The sequence below is a fragment of the Chanodichthys erythropterus genome, chromosome 10 (genome assembly GCF_024489055.1).
Source record: "Chanodichthys erythropterus isolate Z2021 chromosome 10, ASM2448905v1, whole genome shotgun sequence".
Taxonomy (NCBI): domain Eukaryota; kingdom Metazoa; phylum Chordata; class Actinopteri; order Cypriniformes; family Xenocyprididae; genus Chanodichthys; species Chanodichthys erythropterus.
Genome location: NC_090230.1, coordinates 24,753,070 through 24,768,342, shown reverse-complemented (window position 1 = coordinate 24,768,342; position 15,273 = coordinate 24,753,070). Strand labels below are relative to the sequence as shown.

The following is a 15,273-nucleotide window of genomic DNA, read 5'->3' as shown; positions in this document are numbered from 1 at the left end:
TTCTAGAGCAATAATATTTTTGAAACAGCAAATTAGGTAGATAAACTCAATATAATATGCCACTAGAAACAACTCTAAAATGCCAGAAACGGTCCTGCCATTTTAAATAAAAGGTTTAAACTAACGTTACAGGAGATCGATTGCTGTAGACAGTGCTCTATAATTAATTAGTTTTATCCTGCTAATTATCATTTTATACCCATAAAAATAATTAGTAACTGCCAGATAACGATCACCTGCTTTTTTCCGTCATGGCTAACGTTAGCCGTGTTATCTTAATAACATTTATTAATTAGCTTATGAAGCCCACATTTTACGTTACAGAGAAAAGCTCAGATATCCGTCAGATCCTGTAGGTCAGTTAGTACAGTTTACTGCTGAACAGCTCATTTTGTCGGTGTGAAATAACACAGAAACTGAAAATAGTTATTTATTTATCTTCAATCTCCCCTCGAAGCTCCGACAGTCCTCAGACAAGCTGTCAATCAACTGTGAATCACGATTACACGCCCCATATATATAGCACCAAATTGCTAGCTAAAATCAAACTTATCACAAAAACGAACAATTGAATATAAATCAGCATAACAACTACCTTAAATTTTAAAAAGAAAATTTTATTTGAAGCATAATTTATTTTTATGTATTAACTTAAGTCTCATTCGTCTGCATTGAGTGGGCGGGGTTTATGATCTGTACTGCATCCAGCCTCCAGGGGGTGATCAAAGAGCCCACAACTTCACTTTTCAGGACGTACGAGGCAAACCCGGTATAAACTAGTAGTAGTGATCGACTGATATTGATTTTTTTTAGAACCGATACCGATAATTTGTGTTTATGTACCCGATAACCGATATGCAGAATTCTAAAATTTACATGAATTGCGAGAATAACCTCAGAATTGCAAGAAATTAAATCAAAATTTATAAACTTGCAACTGTGTATTTAGTTTCGCTCACAATTCTGACTCTCAGAATTGAGAGATAAAAACTTGCAATTGCGAGTCAGTCTGTATTGCAAGATATAAACTCACAATTGTGAAAAAAAGTCAGAAATGTGAGGTCACAATAACCTTTTTATTTCTTTCTTGGCAGAATTGTAGTTTAGTAAACTGTACTTCAGAAATGTATACTAGCGTGTTTTATTTGACTACATTTCCTGGCAGCAAACAGATTACACTAGAATAATTTATACAAACGGTGCATTACATACACAATTCAAGTTTATTATTCAAAACAAACAGTACAAAAGTTTTTTTTTTCTTCCATTTTTACAACATTCAAATAATTTGACAACAGGGAAAATTCAAGATGTCACATGCAGCCAATAAACCACATGAGCCAAGAAGATCATTACAACCGTAATGACTATGGTAACAAGTTCATGAATGGACTGTGTAACGGCTGGTCCAACAACCATGACATAATTATATACAAGTCCGGGAGATTCTACACAACTCCTTGTGACTAAATCCAGGAGGATTGCCTAGAACTGCTGAACGATGAGCTTTTTCTTGGCATCGTGGGAGAATTTGTTAGAGCGGAACAGGTCACTGTCGTAAAATGCAGACAGGCTGTGGATGTTAATCTGCCGGGCCTGAGGACAAAAAAAAAAAAAAAAGACTTACAACTAAAACTCACAAATGACTAATTCAGTGCTTAAGGGGACATTTTTATTCAAACGCATCTGTTAGTTACCTTGTCCACCAGGTCCTTCTCTGGAATCTCGATGTTGTCCTGTTGGGCTCCGTAACGATTGCGCTGATATGCCACTTGCTCAGAAATCAGCTGCTTCAAGATGAATAGCAACAGCTCGTTGTTGTCTCGCCTGAAGGCCAGATACCGTGCGAACGTCTGTGGAAATGTGATAAATGCAACTTCGGTTACCAATTTAAGGCCGAATCTTTGGAATCGCATGACTTGCAGATTCACTGCAAATGGAAATCTGGTCCCGGATCGGTACAATCAGCTCGCTCACCTTCCGCATGCTCCTCATCACGCTGAACTTCTGCGTGTCAATGAAGCTTTCCAGCATGACACGGATGGCCATGTTCACGTCGTCCTCCAGCACGTAGTCCCGCAGGTGCATGCGGGCGTGAGCCTCAGCCATGCGGATCATAGACTCTATGTGACGCACGGTGATCGGGATACTTCCCGTAGCCTGCAAAAAAACTAATTATTAAACTGAGAAGTACAAACTAGGGCTGGAACAATACATCGATTCTCGATTCAATGATTCTGGATCGATTCTGATATTTTCTCTCTCAAACCAATACTGAGCTTAGTATTAACACACTCGGCTAATTTTTAGTTTTCAAACTGCATACTCAAATGCTCATGAAGAAGAGTGCTGGAGAGCGTAAATATACTTGCACCTCTACTCAGAGTGCTTTTATGATTCAAGATTAATGTAAATAGCCCATGTAGCACCACCTGCTGTTAAAAAGATCACAATCGATTTGAGAGAGAATCGCGATATATCGGAAAATAACAGATTCGCTCCAGAATCTTTGTATCGAGAATAGACGCATTGTCCCAGCTGTAGCACAAACAGATGTGCGCAATTTTTTGCATTGAAGTGTGGATTTTGACAATGGAGGCATTTTAAAATGACAATTTTTCCTGATAAAAACAGTTGCCGGCGCCGCGTCCGCTTTTCCGGTCATGAGTATGAGGTAACACAGCTCTGTTTATCATATTAGATACATTTGAGAGTGTTGAAAATGATGTTATAACGTTACTCTGTGCGTTCGCTCGGCGGCTGCTGTGAGACACTGTTACACACTGCAGTAAGATAGATCAATTTTACAATATCATATTAAATGCTGGATGATTGTGTTGATAAATGGCATGCAATTCATTTTAAAATGTATTGTATGATGGAGAAAATGCTGTATTACTGTTACTAAAAATAAAGCTGCATCTGATTATGCTATGTTAGCTACTTGACAAAATAGTGTTTTTCTCTTGAGGCATGGTAAAGCATGGTACTCGCAAAAACAAAAGAGCAAAAAAAAATTAGATTTAAACAATAAGACTAAACACGTGTTGAGCTATATAACAATAATTAGTTTTCTGTCTATAAATATATCAAAACAGTTGTTCCCTTGTACATTAAAACATGTAAATATTAAAGCGTCTTTGGTGTTTCCATGGTTTCTACAAAAAATGAAACTGGAAACCGAGGGTAACGCGGATATGACACAATTGACAGGCGACTCCTCACATGTCCCGGAGACTTGGGTAAAATTGCAATTTTCTCACGATTTACAAATAGTTGGAAACATTTGGGATATTGTAAGTATTCAAGTGAACAAAATATATAACACTGGCCTAGTGGTTTTGGATATTTGGATATTTTACTGCAAAAATCTTACATATTGCACCTTTGCATTTTGTGATTATCAATATGCTATAAAATAATAATAATAATAAACAAAAAAAAAACAAACAAAAAAACTTCACTCTAAAATAAAATATATATATACTATTCACGTTTAAAAACAGTGCTGCGATTCAATCTTAAACATGGAGAGCATATATTTATATAACTATATCACACTATTGAAGCCATATTGAAATTTCATTTTGGTTTTATTTTGAATAATCGTGCAGCCCTAGTAAAACAACATCTTCAACCTCAAGAGCAACTCTCACCATAGACTCTTTTCGAAGGTCGCTGTAAATTCGGGCCACCTTGTCCTGGTCCATCTGATTGAGTTTCGGTCGCACTCGCTCTTTCGCGTACATTATGTACTTCCTGAGCAGCTCCTGAGGAATGGGCGGGGCATCGGAGGTGTTTGGCAGCAACACTTCCTCTAGACCAGCCACACCCCCTTCTTTGTTGCTTGGGTGATGTTTGATGTGGCTACCCACCACAAAGCGAGCCAGCATTTCATCCTACACACAAAGAGAATTATGGGTAATGCAATTGGCAAAGTTTGGGCGAGTGTTTGTCAGTGCTTTGGCGTCAACAAACTAACCTGCACAGGGTCGACGGTGTCTCTTACGACGCACAGAACGTCAAATCGAGAAATGATGGGCTCCGTCAGGTCCACGTTTTCTGAGAACGTGAGAGACGGGTCGTAGCGCCCACCTTTTAAAAGAAGGAAAGGTTTCATAAGAAAAATGAATGCTGCCAAAACACTGCTGCAGCGTTTATAGCCCAGCAGGAAGTCATTTAGAACCTGACTGCGCTATAGATTAACATACGACTCAAAGTGCCGATGGCCAAATTGAAGTTATGACCCTCATTTAGACTTTCATTAAACAGTTGCGTCATAAGTCCCAGAACGCACCGATAGGATTGGCGGCAGCGATGACAGTGCAGCGAGCCTGCAGCGATGTGACGATCCCAGCTTTAGAAATGGAGATGCTCTGCTGCTCCATGGCCTCATGGATGCTGGTCCGGTCCTGATCGTTCATCTAAAGAGCACACTCAAGTTCACTTGGGTATTCACCACAAAACATTGTTATTGGTGGAACAGTGCATCAAAAACCTCTTTAAACCTACAAACTTCGCAAAAATCGCACCTTATCAAACTCGTCAATGAGACAGACTCCTCGGTCCGCCAACACCAGAGCTCCCGCCTCTAGCGTCCACTCTCGACTCACGGGATGCCGTTGCACGTAAGCAGTCAGACCCACGGCGGATGCGCCCTGCCCTGTAGTGAAAACCGCCCGGCTCGCAACCTTTTCTACGTACTTTAGGAACTGGGACTTGGCTGTGCCTGGATCTCCACACAGGAGAACGTTAATATCGCCACGCACCTTGTGCTTCCCGCCTGTTGAGAGACAAATTAATTACTTGTTATTTTCATCTGCTAGAATATATATGTAAATGCAAGTTAACAGTTGTGAAAGGTGCATGAGATACCTGGATTCTTGGCTTCTCCACCAAACAGAGCAAGCGCCAGACCGCGTTTAATGTCCTCGTGCCCATAGATGGAAGGACCGATACTTGCGAAAATCTGTATGAGGAAAATTAAGCTTAGTCTGGAATAACTTTAAAAAATTAGAAATCTCAAACTGATGCGTGACCATCACGCACCCGTTCTCCGATGCGCTCGTCTTTGGACAGAGCCATGATGGCTTTGATGTCTTCATCGGTGAGTTCCGCCACGGCCACGCCCTCATCCTTACGGGCAATGTGATTGGCCAGGATTACGGTGGCGAAGACGGGGAAGCCGTTAGCCATGTTGAGAGAGCCGTCATAGTTGTTGTGGTAGATTCCTGTGAGCTCCTGCAAAAATAATGCATTTTGAAGGGTTTATTTTATTTAAATATATATTGATGTTTGTTTATTAAGTTTTTACACCATGTTAGCATCATGGCTATTTACATGGCAAAAAGAGTTCAGTATCATCCATAAAATTTACATTATATAAAACATTTCATTTAAATATATATTGAAGTATTATTTAGAATGTTAAAGTGAACGTTATAGTGAAATAAAATATGTAAATACACATTCAGAGACGTGTTTTACTCAATTATTACTATAGTGATATAAATAAAGTATAAAGCTAATTTAAATTCAAATCAGGTCCGAATTAAAATATTTGGGTGCATGTTTTATTTACATAGTCAATTGAATTTTGTTCAATATTGCGCAGTTTTAATATAATTTAGTGTTTTATTTATATTTTAAGACACAAATCAAGTCGTTAAATGTCTAAAAAGGTTAAATATAGTTCAATATTGTGCAGTTTTAATAAAAGTCCAAATTTAACAGCATCATGTTTCATTTTATGCCACAAATCTGTCTCTAGTGGCAGTGAAGAACTGTTGGAGTTCAGCTCTTTTATTAAAGAGGATTTGATAAATATTGCAGTCATCAGGGTCTGCTGACTCACAATCTCATCTCCAGGTTTGCAGGTGTCCACCAAGTCAGCCAGCAAGATGGCGTCTTTGGAGCGAGGCAGGCGGCCTGCCGCCACTTTCCCTGGACTCTCCTGAATGGTGATTCGCTGGTAGTTCTGATACACGGTCTGTTAAATGCAAGAACGTCAGTTAACATGAGAAGAAAAAATAAACAGCTGCTTCCTGCTGCTATGGCAACAACTGGCAAAATTGAGATTACTGCTGGTCTCATTGTCAACACACTTACAAAAAAAGAGGAGCATGAATCTTGGGCAAAGCATTTTATTTCATATATATATGTTTTAATATATTAGCTTATTATTGAATAACTATAAAAAAGTAAAACTATACTAAAAATAGTAAGTTTTTTTATTAACCAACCACTAAATTTGGACCAGGTGAAATAACTTAAATGTGGATGAACCTCATGAAAAAGGTTAAAAAAAAAACAAAACATGTTCTTGTGACACTAAATAACTAAAGAAACAAATGCTATGTCTAATTTTGTTAAATATGGCCTAGATAATTTTGTTTGATGACATCCACCCAATTACATCTCATCTTTATGGGAAATTTGGCACAGAATCCTCCTCCTTACACACCTGCTCCATGTTTATCTCGAAGGGACCGAGCGACTGACACTCCGGACAGGAGCCCGGCTTCACCTCCTGGTTCTGGGACTGGAAGAACGGACCCAAGATGAAGTTACACTTATTACAGTTGTATTTCACCATACCGAGCTGCGGCAGAACTCCAGTGCAGCTGGTCACGACCCCGCTGGTGCGGATCAACTGGTTCAGATGAAGCTGCCTGCAAAAAATACATATACATATTTATATAAGATATTTCTGAAAACAAGTGTACTACAACCTTAAATGAAGTGGAGTTAATCGTACCTGAGCGATCGAAGTTCTTCCACCAGTGGCAGGTTGCCGATACGGACGTGGATTTCATGTGCGATTCGGTCGTATTTGGGGTACATGGCCAGCACCACCTCTTTCGCAGCTTCGTCGAAGATCTTCAGCATCTCAGCGGGAGCCTCTGGCAAAAAATACGCCAGCACATGCTCCCTAGACGCCAACTCTTCGTAGTTCACCAGCAAACTCTCCTTATTTTCTGAAGAGATCGCAAAGTATCAAGTCAAACATCTGGATTACATAATAGGGTTTTTCCAGATGACCATCCACCACCCACCTTTGCACATGTCGCTGATGCGCTCTTTGAAGACGTTGTGTCCGTGCTCATCCACATGTGTGCGCAGGAAGTTCTTGAAGCGGTGGTAGATCTCAAGTCTCGGGGCGGCCATTGAGACCCACTCCCTGACCGTGTGGCCCTTCATATCCTCCAGGTTCTCAATGCTTTCGATCATCTCTTCATCCTCGCCCTCCATCGCCACGCCATCGGCTGCCCTTTCCGCAAGAGTCCGCTGCCTCTTGGTGGGCCGTTTGTCATCCTCGTCTTCACTGTCTGTACATCACAACAACATAAGCTGCAGTTAGACTATGGTTTAAGCACAATTTCAAATCGGACCGCTACGAGAAGCCGAAAACACCAGTGGATCATGAGCACTCACATGTAAATGAACACAGTGTCACGCTTCACTAATCATGAGAGAAATCACACTAAGCCATATCACGATTTTGGTTTTAGATCAATTAAAATGTGCAGCCCTACACAAACTTATCTTCAGTGGTTTGTGGCAAATTCAAGTTACTATTTTACAATGACTAAAACGCCCACCGTAGAGGAGTCCGCGTCCGATGCGGCCCAGACCAAGGTCCTGTTCTCGGTCCCGCCGTCTCATGGCCGCTTCTGCTTCCGCCCGAGCGCCGGGTGAAAGTTCACTGAGATCTTCATCCTCGTCCAGACCCTCCGCTTCATAACGGTCCAGTTCTGGGATGGCGCGGTAGTCTCTGTGAAAAAATTCAGCAAGTTAACCACGTCCCCATTCAAAGTGGCGAGTTTAACTTGTGTGGAAAATTGTAAATATATCTTTTAAAACATTTGTGAATCCATCCCATGTGATTGAGAGTACACAATTTTCGCTTCCGGGTTCATTTATGCAAAGTATCAATAATAAAAATGGAAGTTGCTGCAATCAGGGAAGCCACTGTAGCTTTTTTTTCCTAATTAATAAATGACTTGCGAAGGAATGCAAATGTGTGAGACGCTTCTGGGAGGGAAATAAACCAATTAATTCTGATGACACACCGGCATTTCAAATTGACTAAAATGGTGTGCGACAAGATTGGATAACCGAACTAACCAGTAACCAATTACAAAGTTACGCAAGTTTTTTGTTTGTGCCGTTTTCATCCAGCATTTTTTAGTGCAATATCCCAAAATTTGCATACAAATATTTATTTTTTTAATGCCATTTTAGCAGCAAGGCTAACTTCATGATTATTAACATTGCCTGTTAAATTAAAAACATGTGTAAATCTTGAATTACCTAAATGGTACCTAATAACAACTTAAAATGATTAAAAAACTTCTTTAACTAATTTTACTCTTATACTAGATTTACTACTATATTCACACATTCGGACATCCGTATTCAATAGTCTTGTGAATGTCCACTGAATGTCCAATGTAGTGTGATTAACAAGAAAATATGCCATTAAAACAATACTTGCCTATTTTGATCGACTGTGAAAAATGTTGTAAGTTGACAATCGTTGGTTGTCAATATCATGTCGCTGCTTAAAATTTGCTAACATTAATTTATTGCACATTTATTGGAAAGTCTGAATTCATCAGAAGTCCGAATGTGCGAATATAAAACCAACTTTACCCAAGTGATTTACTTCTATATAAAAATGTGTTAATGGAAGCATAGCTTTTGATAAAGTGGTCACTAAACATTTTACAATTTTATATATCGCTGCACCAGGATCACAATTTCTACTGATAGCCTATAAATTATATTTTATTATTATTTTGGGATGAAATGTTTCATGAGGTTCTTTCTATAAGAATCACCGTGTTTATCTGCAAATCATCAGAAGCACATTCTCTCACCTCTCCATCCCATCTCCGATCAGCTCCTCTCCATCTCCGTCCTCCTCATCAGGAATATTGTCTCCCAGAATCCCCTCGGACTCGTCCTCAAATGGAGGCAGGTCTCTGCCGGGGCTGGAGGTCAGGTCACCCCGCCGAGAGCCACGACTGGGGCTGGTGGCCATGTGAAATGACTCTGATGAATCCTGTTTGGAAGCAAAAAAAAAAAGTCAGTGTTATAAAACAAAAATCTTTCCACTAGTTTGATGTCAAAGGACAGACTGAAAGTGTACATGTGGAAAATGCGCATATGTGCAACTAGATCAGACTGCTGTAATGATACTGAATCTAACTCAAAGTCATTACTGCAGAAATAACAGACCTGTCAATCTGCCAACACATAAAAAAAACTGATGCTCTATCAAGAACAGTCACTCACTTGAAACCACAACTGTTAAACAAAGACACCAGTTTTACCCACGTGGGGCCTTTTTCAGACTGACTTAACTCTTAACAAGACAACAGGCTTAAAATATTCAATTAAATATATTTGACATATACAAATATAATTGACATGTCAATTCAGGAACTTTCCAGTTAAGTTAAAAACAAAAAAAAAGTGTTTTGGCTTTTTAATAAACTAAATGATTTGACAATTATGGTTATACACACAAAATTCGAATCAAAATCACTACTTTGTGTAAATGTAAATGCACATTTGTTATAGACTGCATATTAAATTTAGTTTATTGGAATATCTAATCATTAAATTGCATTATTGACATACTAAATCACATTGTGCCGTGCACGTTTTACACATAATCGTGAACACGCTTAAAAACGTCAAATACTTTAAGAACACATATGAACTATTTAAACTATATATTTACATATACATAGATTTTATACAGAAACACACTCACCGCCATCTTCTCACGTCTGTCTTCTTCAGCAGCTCGACTGTAGACTAGTTTTTCCCGGGAAGACTGAGTTTTCGCGCGAAACGGTCCACGTGACCACAAAGCGCGCGCGAAAGGCTATGAATATGAATTGAGAAAGCGAGTCAGAGCACTGTGATTGGTCCGGTGGCAACCGCGTCGCTCCAATCTGAACGGTCATTGGTTCGTTGCGTGAAAAGGGAAGGACATGTTAGGATTGTTGGGGGAAAAATAGACAAAGCATACTGACAGCGAACCTTGACATTTTGCATCAAAATAAGCATTTGGATCAACAGTGAAGGGACAGATAAGAGCCTCAGATGGAATTTAGTTCACAGTTTATAACTTTATAATAAAACTAACTAGATTTTTACATGTTCTAAAATGGTGTTTCTTTGTGGAAAGGCTTGTGATATTATATCATTTAAAATTAACACATTCTGAAGTATGAGGAAAGAATAAAAAGAACACAAAAAAATGTACACAAACCAATGATTCTTAGTATTGGCAATATTTAATCTTTCACAACCAACTGTACTCTTTAGTTACAATATTCACTAGTGTATTAATTGGCCCCTAAAGTGCACATTGTCTGCATACTTTTCAAGTACCTCTCAACATTATGTACAGAACTGGCACAGTCACAGCAAACGCAGCACATGTCAGGACTGTATTGTACAGACTTGTTTTGTTTATGTGCGCCTCCAGTCTTTTCTCTGTTTGACCAAGGCCTTGAACGACTACCTCTGTATCACAAACAAAGAGCTGAGTGTCTCGGGTTTGGATGACTGGCTTCTCCAAGGGACGAGACTGCAAGGTCGTTTTCACCGCATGTAGCTCCGTCCCGACCTTCCCCATATTCTCCTCCAGCTGCTCCAGCTGTGGTTTGAGGCTTTCAATGAGCCCTTGGGCTCTTTGGCTGTGTTGGAGAATCTCTCTAATCGCTTCTTCTGAGACATTAGATGCAGAAGTTGGGATGACGGCAGCCGCTGGTGGGACGAACACTGGTTTTACTGTTTTCACATCTTCTACGCCGCCTTTCACAGTAGCCCTGAGTGAGTTGATGAGGTTGCTGAGTTCGTCTTGTTGCGATTTGTGCATGCTGGCCTGGACCTTAATCGCTTCTTGAAGACTCACCGGTCCCTTCTGGGCCTCCAGCAACAAGTTCTTGAGTTCTTGCAAACGTACCCGGTTTATGTAAGTGGAGCCCATCACCCCAATGAGGGCGCCCAACACCGAACCAATGACGGACCAGTTTTTGGTACGTTCGGCCCTGGTCCTTTCTTTCTCGTGGCTTGCTCGCACTGCAGCCGAGAAGAGCGCAAACTTCTCTCGCTCGCCTTCTTCTGCATTCTCATAGGCCGTTCTGAAGCGTCGTTCTTCCTGTAAACAATAAAAATGTTAAAGAATTAGTCCACTTTTAAATGAACTTTTCCTGATAATTTACTCACCCCCATGTCATCCAAGATGTTCATGTCTTTCTTTCGTCAGTCGAAAAGAAATGAAGGTTTTTGATGAAAACATTCCAGGATTATTCTCCTTATAGTGGACTTCAATGGCCTCCAAACGGTTGAAGGTCAAAATTACAGTTTCAGTGCAGCTTCAAAGAGCTTTAAACGATACCAGACAAGGAATAAGGGTCAGAGCTAGCGAAACGATCTGTCATTTTCGAAAAAAATACAACTGTATATGCTTTATGAACACAAAATATCACCTTGAGCGTACTTCCGCTTTCCGTATTCTTCAAAACGCTTACGCTGCATGTTCTACACCTTTCCTATTGTACCTACAGAAACGAACACAGCGTCTGTTGCATTTTTTCTGTAAGTAGAATAGGGAAGGCGTAGGACATACAGCGTAAGCTTTTTGAAGAATACGGAAACAGGAAGTACGTTCAAGGCAATATTTTGTGTTTATAAAGCATATACAGTTGTATTTTTTTCGAAAATGACAGATGGTTTCTCTAGATAAGACCCTTATTCCTCGTCTGGTATTGTTTAAAGCTCTTTGAAGCTGCACTGAAACTTTTGACCTTCAACCGTGTGGAGGCCATTAAAGTCCACTATAAGGAGAAAAATCCTGGTATGTTTTCATCAAAAACCTTAAAAGAAAGACATGAACATCTTGGATTACATGGGGGTGAGTAAATTATCAGGAAAAGTTGATTTAAAAGTGGACTAATTCTTTAAAGGTAAGGTGCGATAATGCAATCTATCTATGTTCATTACCAGGTGTGCCTCACCTGCAGTAGCTTGTGTTCCAGTGTGGCTAACTCTAAATAATGTGCCTCTTCACGTGACACACGGTCCAAACGGTCCCTCACTTCCTTCAGCCGAACTTGTAGAGCCTCCAGGCTGGTGTGAGCTTCTCTGACGATTCCCCTGGCGATCATGAAGGCCTTTTCGGCCTAATAGCAATACATAATTCAGATTAAATTGACATATGAATGAATCCAAGAACGAATAGTGTGGGTCATTTGTCAAACGTTACCTCTGTGACATTGGACTGAGCATCTCGGACTTCATTAAGCCCGACAAACTCTTCATAGCGCTCCCACCAGTAGTTGACGGTCACTGTTGTGGTTTTCACCAAATTTCGGCCCCACTGTTTCCCCAGCTCTCCAGCAAATGTTAATGCAGATGCTGTGCGGTCTTTAACGGACATAATTTTATGCGGCTCCTCTTTTGGGCTTTGTTGCTGGGTGCAATAAGTTCTGTGGAGGTTCCACTGGACCGGGACAGACAGCTGGTGTCGGTAGAAACATGTGGAGACATAGCTGCTCGAAAATACAGTTTTCCCTCTAAACCTCATTGAAGAGCCTCATATGCGGAGCTGCCACACGTCAAATATATAACCTGCAAGCATAGTAACATAAATACATGGACTTCATGAGATAGTCCACAAGGTTGAATCAGTCTTCCTTTAAAATAATGATGTTTTCTAGCCTAAAAATGGAGTTTATTTGCATTTGCACAAAGCTACAAGTATGGATAAAACAAAAACACTGGAGCAAATACATAACAGACAGGCTAACAATGATAAAATATGAATGGTAGATTTGGCTTAGACTTTTTAAAAAGCTATTCTGAGGTCAGTAACAACAAATAGGCTAAAGTTTCTAGGTAGGTCATTCAAAAGTTCATTACACAACTAAAATATGTTCAGTGTGACTATGACGCTGTTATACACTGTTATTACATACATTGTATTTACTAACATTTAAACTGATTTTCGAGCTAATGAATGAATGAATAGGTAAATAATGTTTACAGATCTAACTGAATTCATTTCAGGATATGAACCAACAAACCGCAGCATACCAGCGATTCTCCGTTCAGTCACGTTTCTGCTTGGGTCAAAAATTTCTCATGTTTACAGACTGTATAGTACATAAAATATCTGTCTAATTTCCTGAAATGTCATCCTGCTGCATGAGCGAATTTCTTTCAGGCACTAGCTGGTGCTCTTTTGAACAGGTTAATTTGTTAATGATTCAGTTGAATCGATTCTCACCGTATTTGTAAGTCACTCGACTGCAATTTTGCATTTCATAAACAAACATGAGAATTTCGTTTTGAAACACAACTGTGAGGCTGGCATATTTGGATAATAAACAACACAACACTTAACACAATCTGAGAACACTACGAATCAAATGAGGTTTTGAACCAGTTCAGTTCAGTTACACGAACCGATTCGCCAAATTGAATCGGACTCTCCTCTCTCTCTCTCTCTCTCAGGCACACGAAGGGAGCACTACATCCGGGTAACTGCAGGGGTCCTGACAGCGCGGAAAAAAGCATTAGCTAAATAATCTGAGCAACATGTCTGGAAGAGAAGGTAAATTTAATTTAAATAAACACGTTAAACATGAGAGTTTGAGTGTGTAAAATGTCGTAGGTAATAAAATCTCCATTTTCCGATCTTTCCAGGTCTTCACAGATTATATACGTAGATTTTAAAATATTTTTTTACACACGAACGATACTATCTGCATTAGCTGTATTGAGACATTGCGTTTTAATGAATCGATATTAGGCCTTTTTTTATTGTAATCATACATTTTTTTTTAATCAATTTATATTTTTTATTAAAATGTATACATTTTTGTCCAAATTTGAGCTTATTTTTTTGTGTTATTATGGTATCAAATGTCTAAATTATCTATTCTTTATGCAGGAGGCAAAAAGAAACCCCTTAAGGCTCCCAAGAAGCAGTCAAAGGAGGTGGATGATGTAAGTTCAGTCATACAGTAAGGTTTCGGTTGATGTGTTAATACATAAACACTGAGATTATGGTGTGTGGACAGATAAGCTGGTTTTAGAGTAAAGTAATGACTACAGAACATTATCTACCAGTTCAATATTGAAAATTTAATAATAATGGTTTGTACATTTTCATGACCCGTTGAAGTGCACACACTCACTCCATGTTTTATTTACAAACTACAGGAGGACTTGGCTTTCAAACAGAAACAGAAAGAGGAGCAGAAAGCATTGGAACAATTGAAAGCCAAGGCTGCTGGGAAAGGACCTTTAAGTAAGAGACACATAAAGCCACTTGTCATTCTTATATGAATGCAATTTTGTATTAATCTAATGTAGAAAATCTTTCTATAAAGCTTTTGAGTTGTTCATTTAGTCAACAAATGTTTCTTCTTTGTTTAGCTGGAGGTGGAATCAAGAAGTCCGGGAAGAAATGAGCATGATTTAGTGTATATTTGCTTGCTGTTCAAACCACCAACTTATGATTTGGGTCCACAATGGCAATGTCAAATGATTTTTTTTAGTTACTTTATATTTCTCTTGTAAAGAAAAAGTTAAAGGAATAAAGTTTGTAATGACTGTAAATTTAAATTTCAGATTTTAATGTCTTTGATTGTGAAACATATTCATATGACATTCAAAGGACATGGCAGAACAATTGTACAATATCCAAACATTTCAAGTTATCTTCTCATGTAAACAACTCTTATCCATTTTTATATTCAGATGTCCAATCACACTTTTCGTCTCCAAATTTTCCATCTTCTTTGTTTAACCTAAACCAATATGTCTTGTTATTGTTTCTTTTCTTTTAGTTAATTTGCTGGTGTTCGTATATTATGTTTATGTTTAAGCTGCTTATGTTTATTCTTCAGTTCCACCTCTACTGTATAGTGATCACTCACGTTCAGTGTCTGTGAAGACATTAAATCTGTTTTAGTAACATACGAAACAGTCCTTAAAAAATAAAAAAACTTTATGCAAGTTAAATGCACAGTAATAACTCATGTCTTTATGATAAGTGTGATTAATGTAACAAGCCCAGTAATGAGTCCGGAATTACGTAATTATGAGCGTCCTTTAATATTTATATTTAATAGTCCTGATGAAACATTTACGGTCGTATCATTACAAAGCTTAGACTCTACTTTTCACAGAAAACCACTTTAAAATGCATTTTACATATAGTAGCAATTGAATGTTAACTGC

General features: G+C 39.0%; 3 protein-coding genes across 3 annotated transcripts; 1 reads left to right on the top strand and 2 right to left on the bottom strand.

Annotated features, from left to right (window-relative positions):
• Window positions 1–1,208: 1,208 nt before the first annotated feature.
• mcm2 (minichromosome maintenance complex component 2) lies at window positions 1,209–9,826 on the bottom strand. The gene is made up of 16 exons (XM_067398849.1): window positions 9,785–9,826; window positions 8,883–9,067; window positions 7,602–7,774; window positions 7,056–7,328; window positions 6,758–6,977; window positions 6,464–6,671; window positions 5,855–5,989; window positions 5,050–5,241; window positions 4,876–4,969; window positions 4,533–4,783; window positions 4,298–4,424; window positions 3,983–4,095; window positions 3,657–3,899; window positions 1,978–2,160; window positions 1,698–1,853; window positions 1,209–1,596 (listed from the first exon to the last, which is right to left on the bottom strand). The coding sequence occupies exons 1-16, from the start codon at window positions 9,788–9,790 to the stop codon at window positions 1,486–1,488; spliced, it is 2,670 nt and encodes an 889-aa protein (XP_067254950.1). The 5' UTR covers window positions 9,791–9,826; the 3' UTR covers window positions 1,209–1,485.
• Window positions 9,827–10,307: 481 nt separating this feature from the next.
• On the bottom strand, window positions 10,308–13,255 carry ccdc51 (coiled-coil domain containing 51). Its single transcript, XM_067398847.1, has 4 exons — window positions 13,120–13,255; window positions 12,290–12,654; window positions 12,042–12,206; window positions 10,308–11,182 (listed from the first exon to the last, which is right to left on the bottom strand). The coding sequence occupies exons 2-4, from the start codon at window positions 12,608–12,610 to the stop codon at window positions 10,403–10,405; spliced, it is 1,266 nt and encodes a 421-aa protein (XP_067254948.1). The 5' UTR covers window positions 12,611–12,654; window positions 13,120–13,255; the 3' UTR covers window positions 10,308–10,402.
• A 284-nt stretch (window positions 13,256–13,539) lies between these two features.
• On the top strand, window positions 13,540–15,048 carry tma7 (translation machinery associated 7 homolog). The gene is made up of 4 exons (XM_067398848.1): window positions 13,540–13,639; window positions 13,979–14,034; window positions 14,251–14,338; window positions 14,467–15,048. The coding sequence occupies exons 1-4, from the start codon at window positions 13,624–13,626 to the stop codon at window positions 14,499–14,501; spliced, it is 195 nt and encodes a 64-aa protein (XP_067254949.1). The 5' UTR covers window positions 13,540–13,623; the 3' UTR covers window positions 14,502–15,048.
• Window positions 15,049–15,273: the final 225 nt, after the last annotated feature.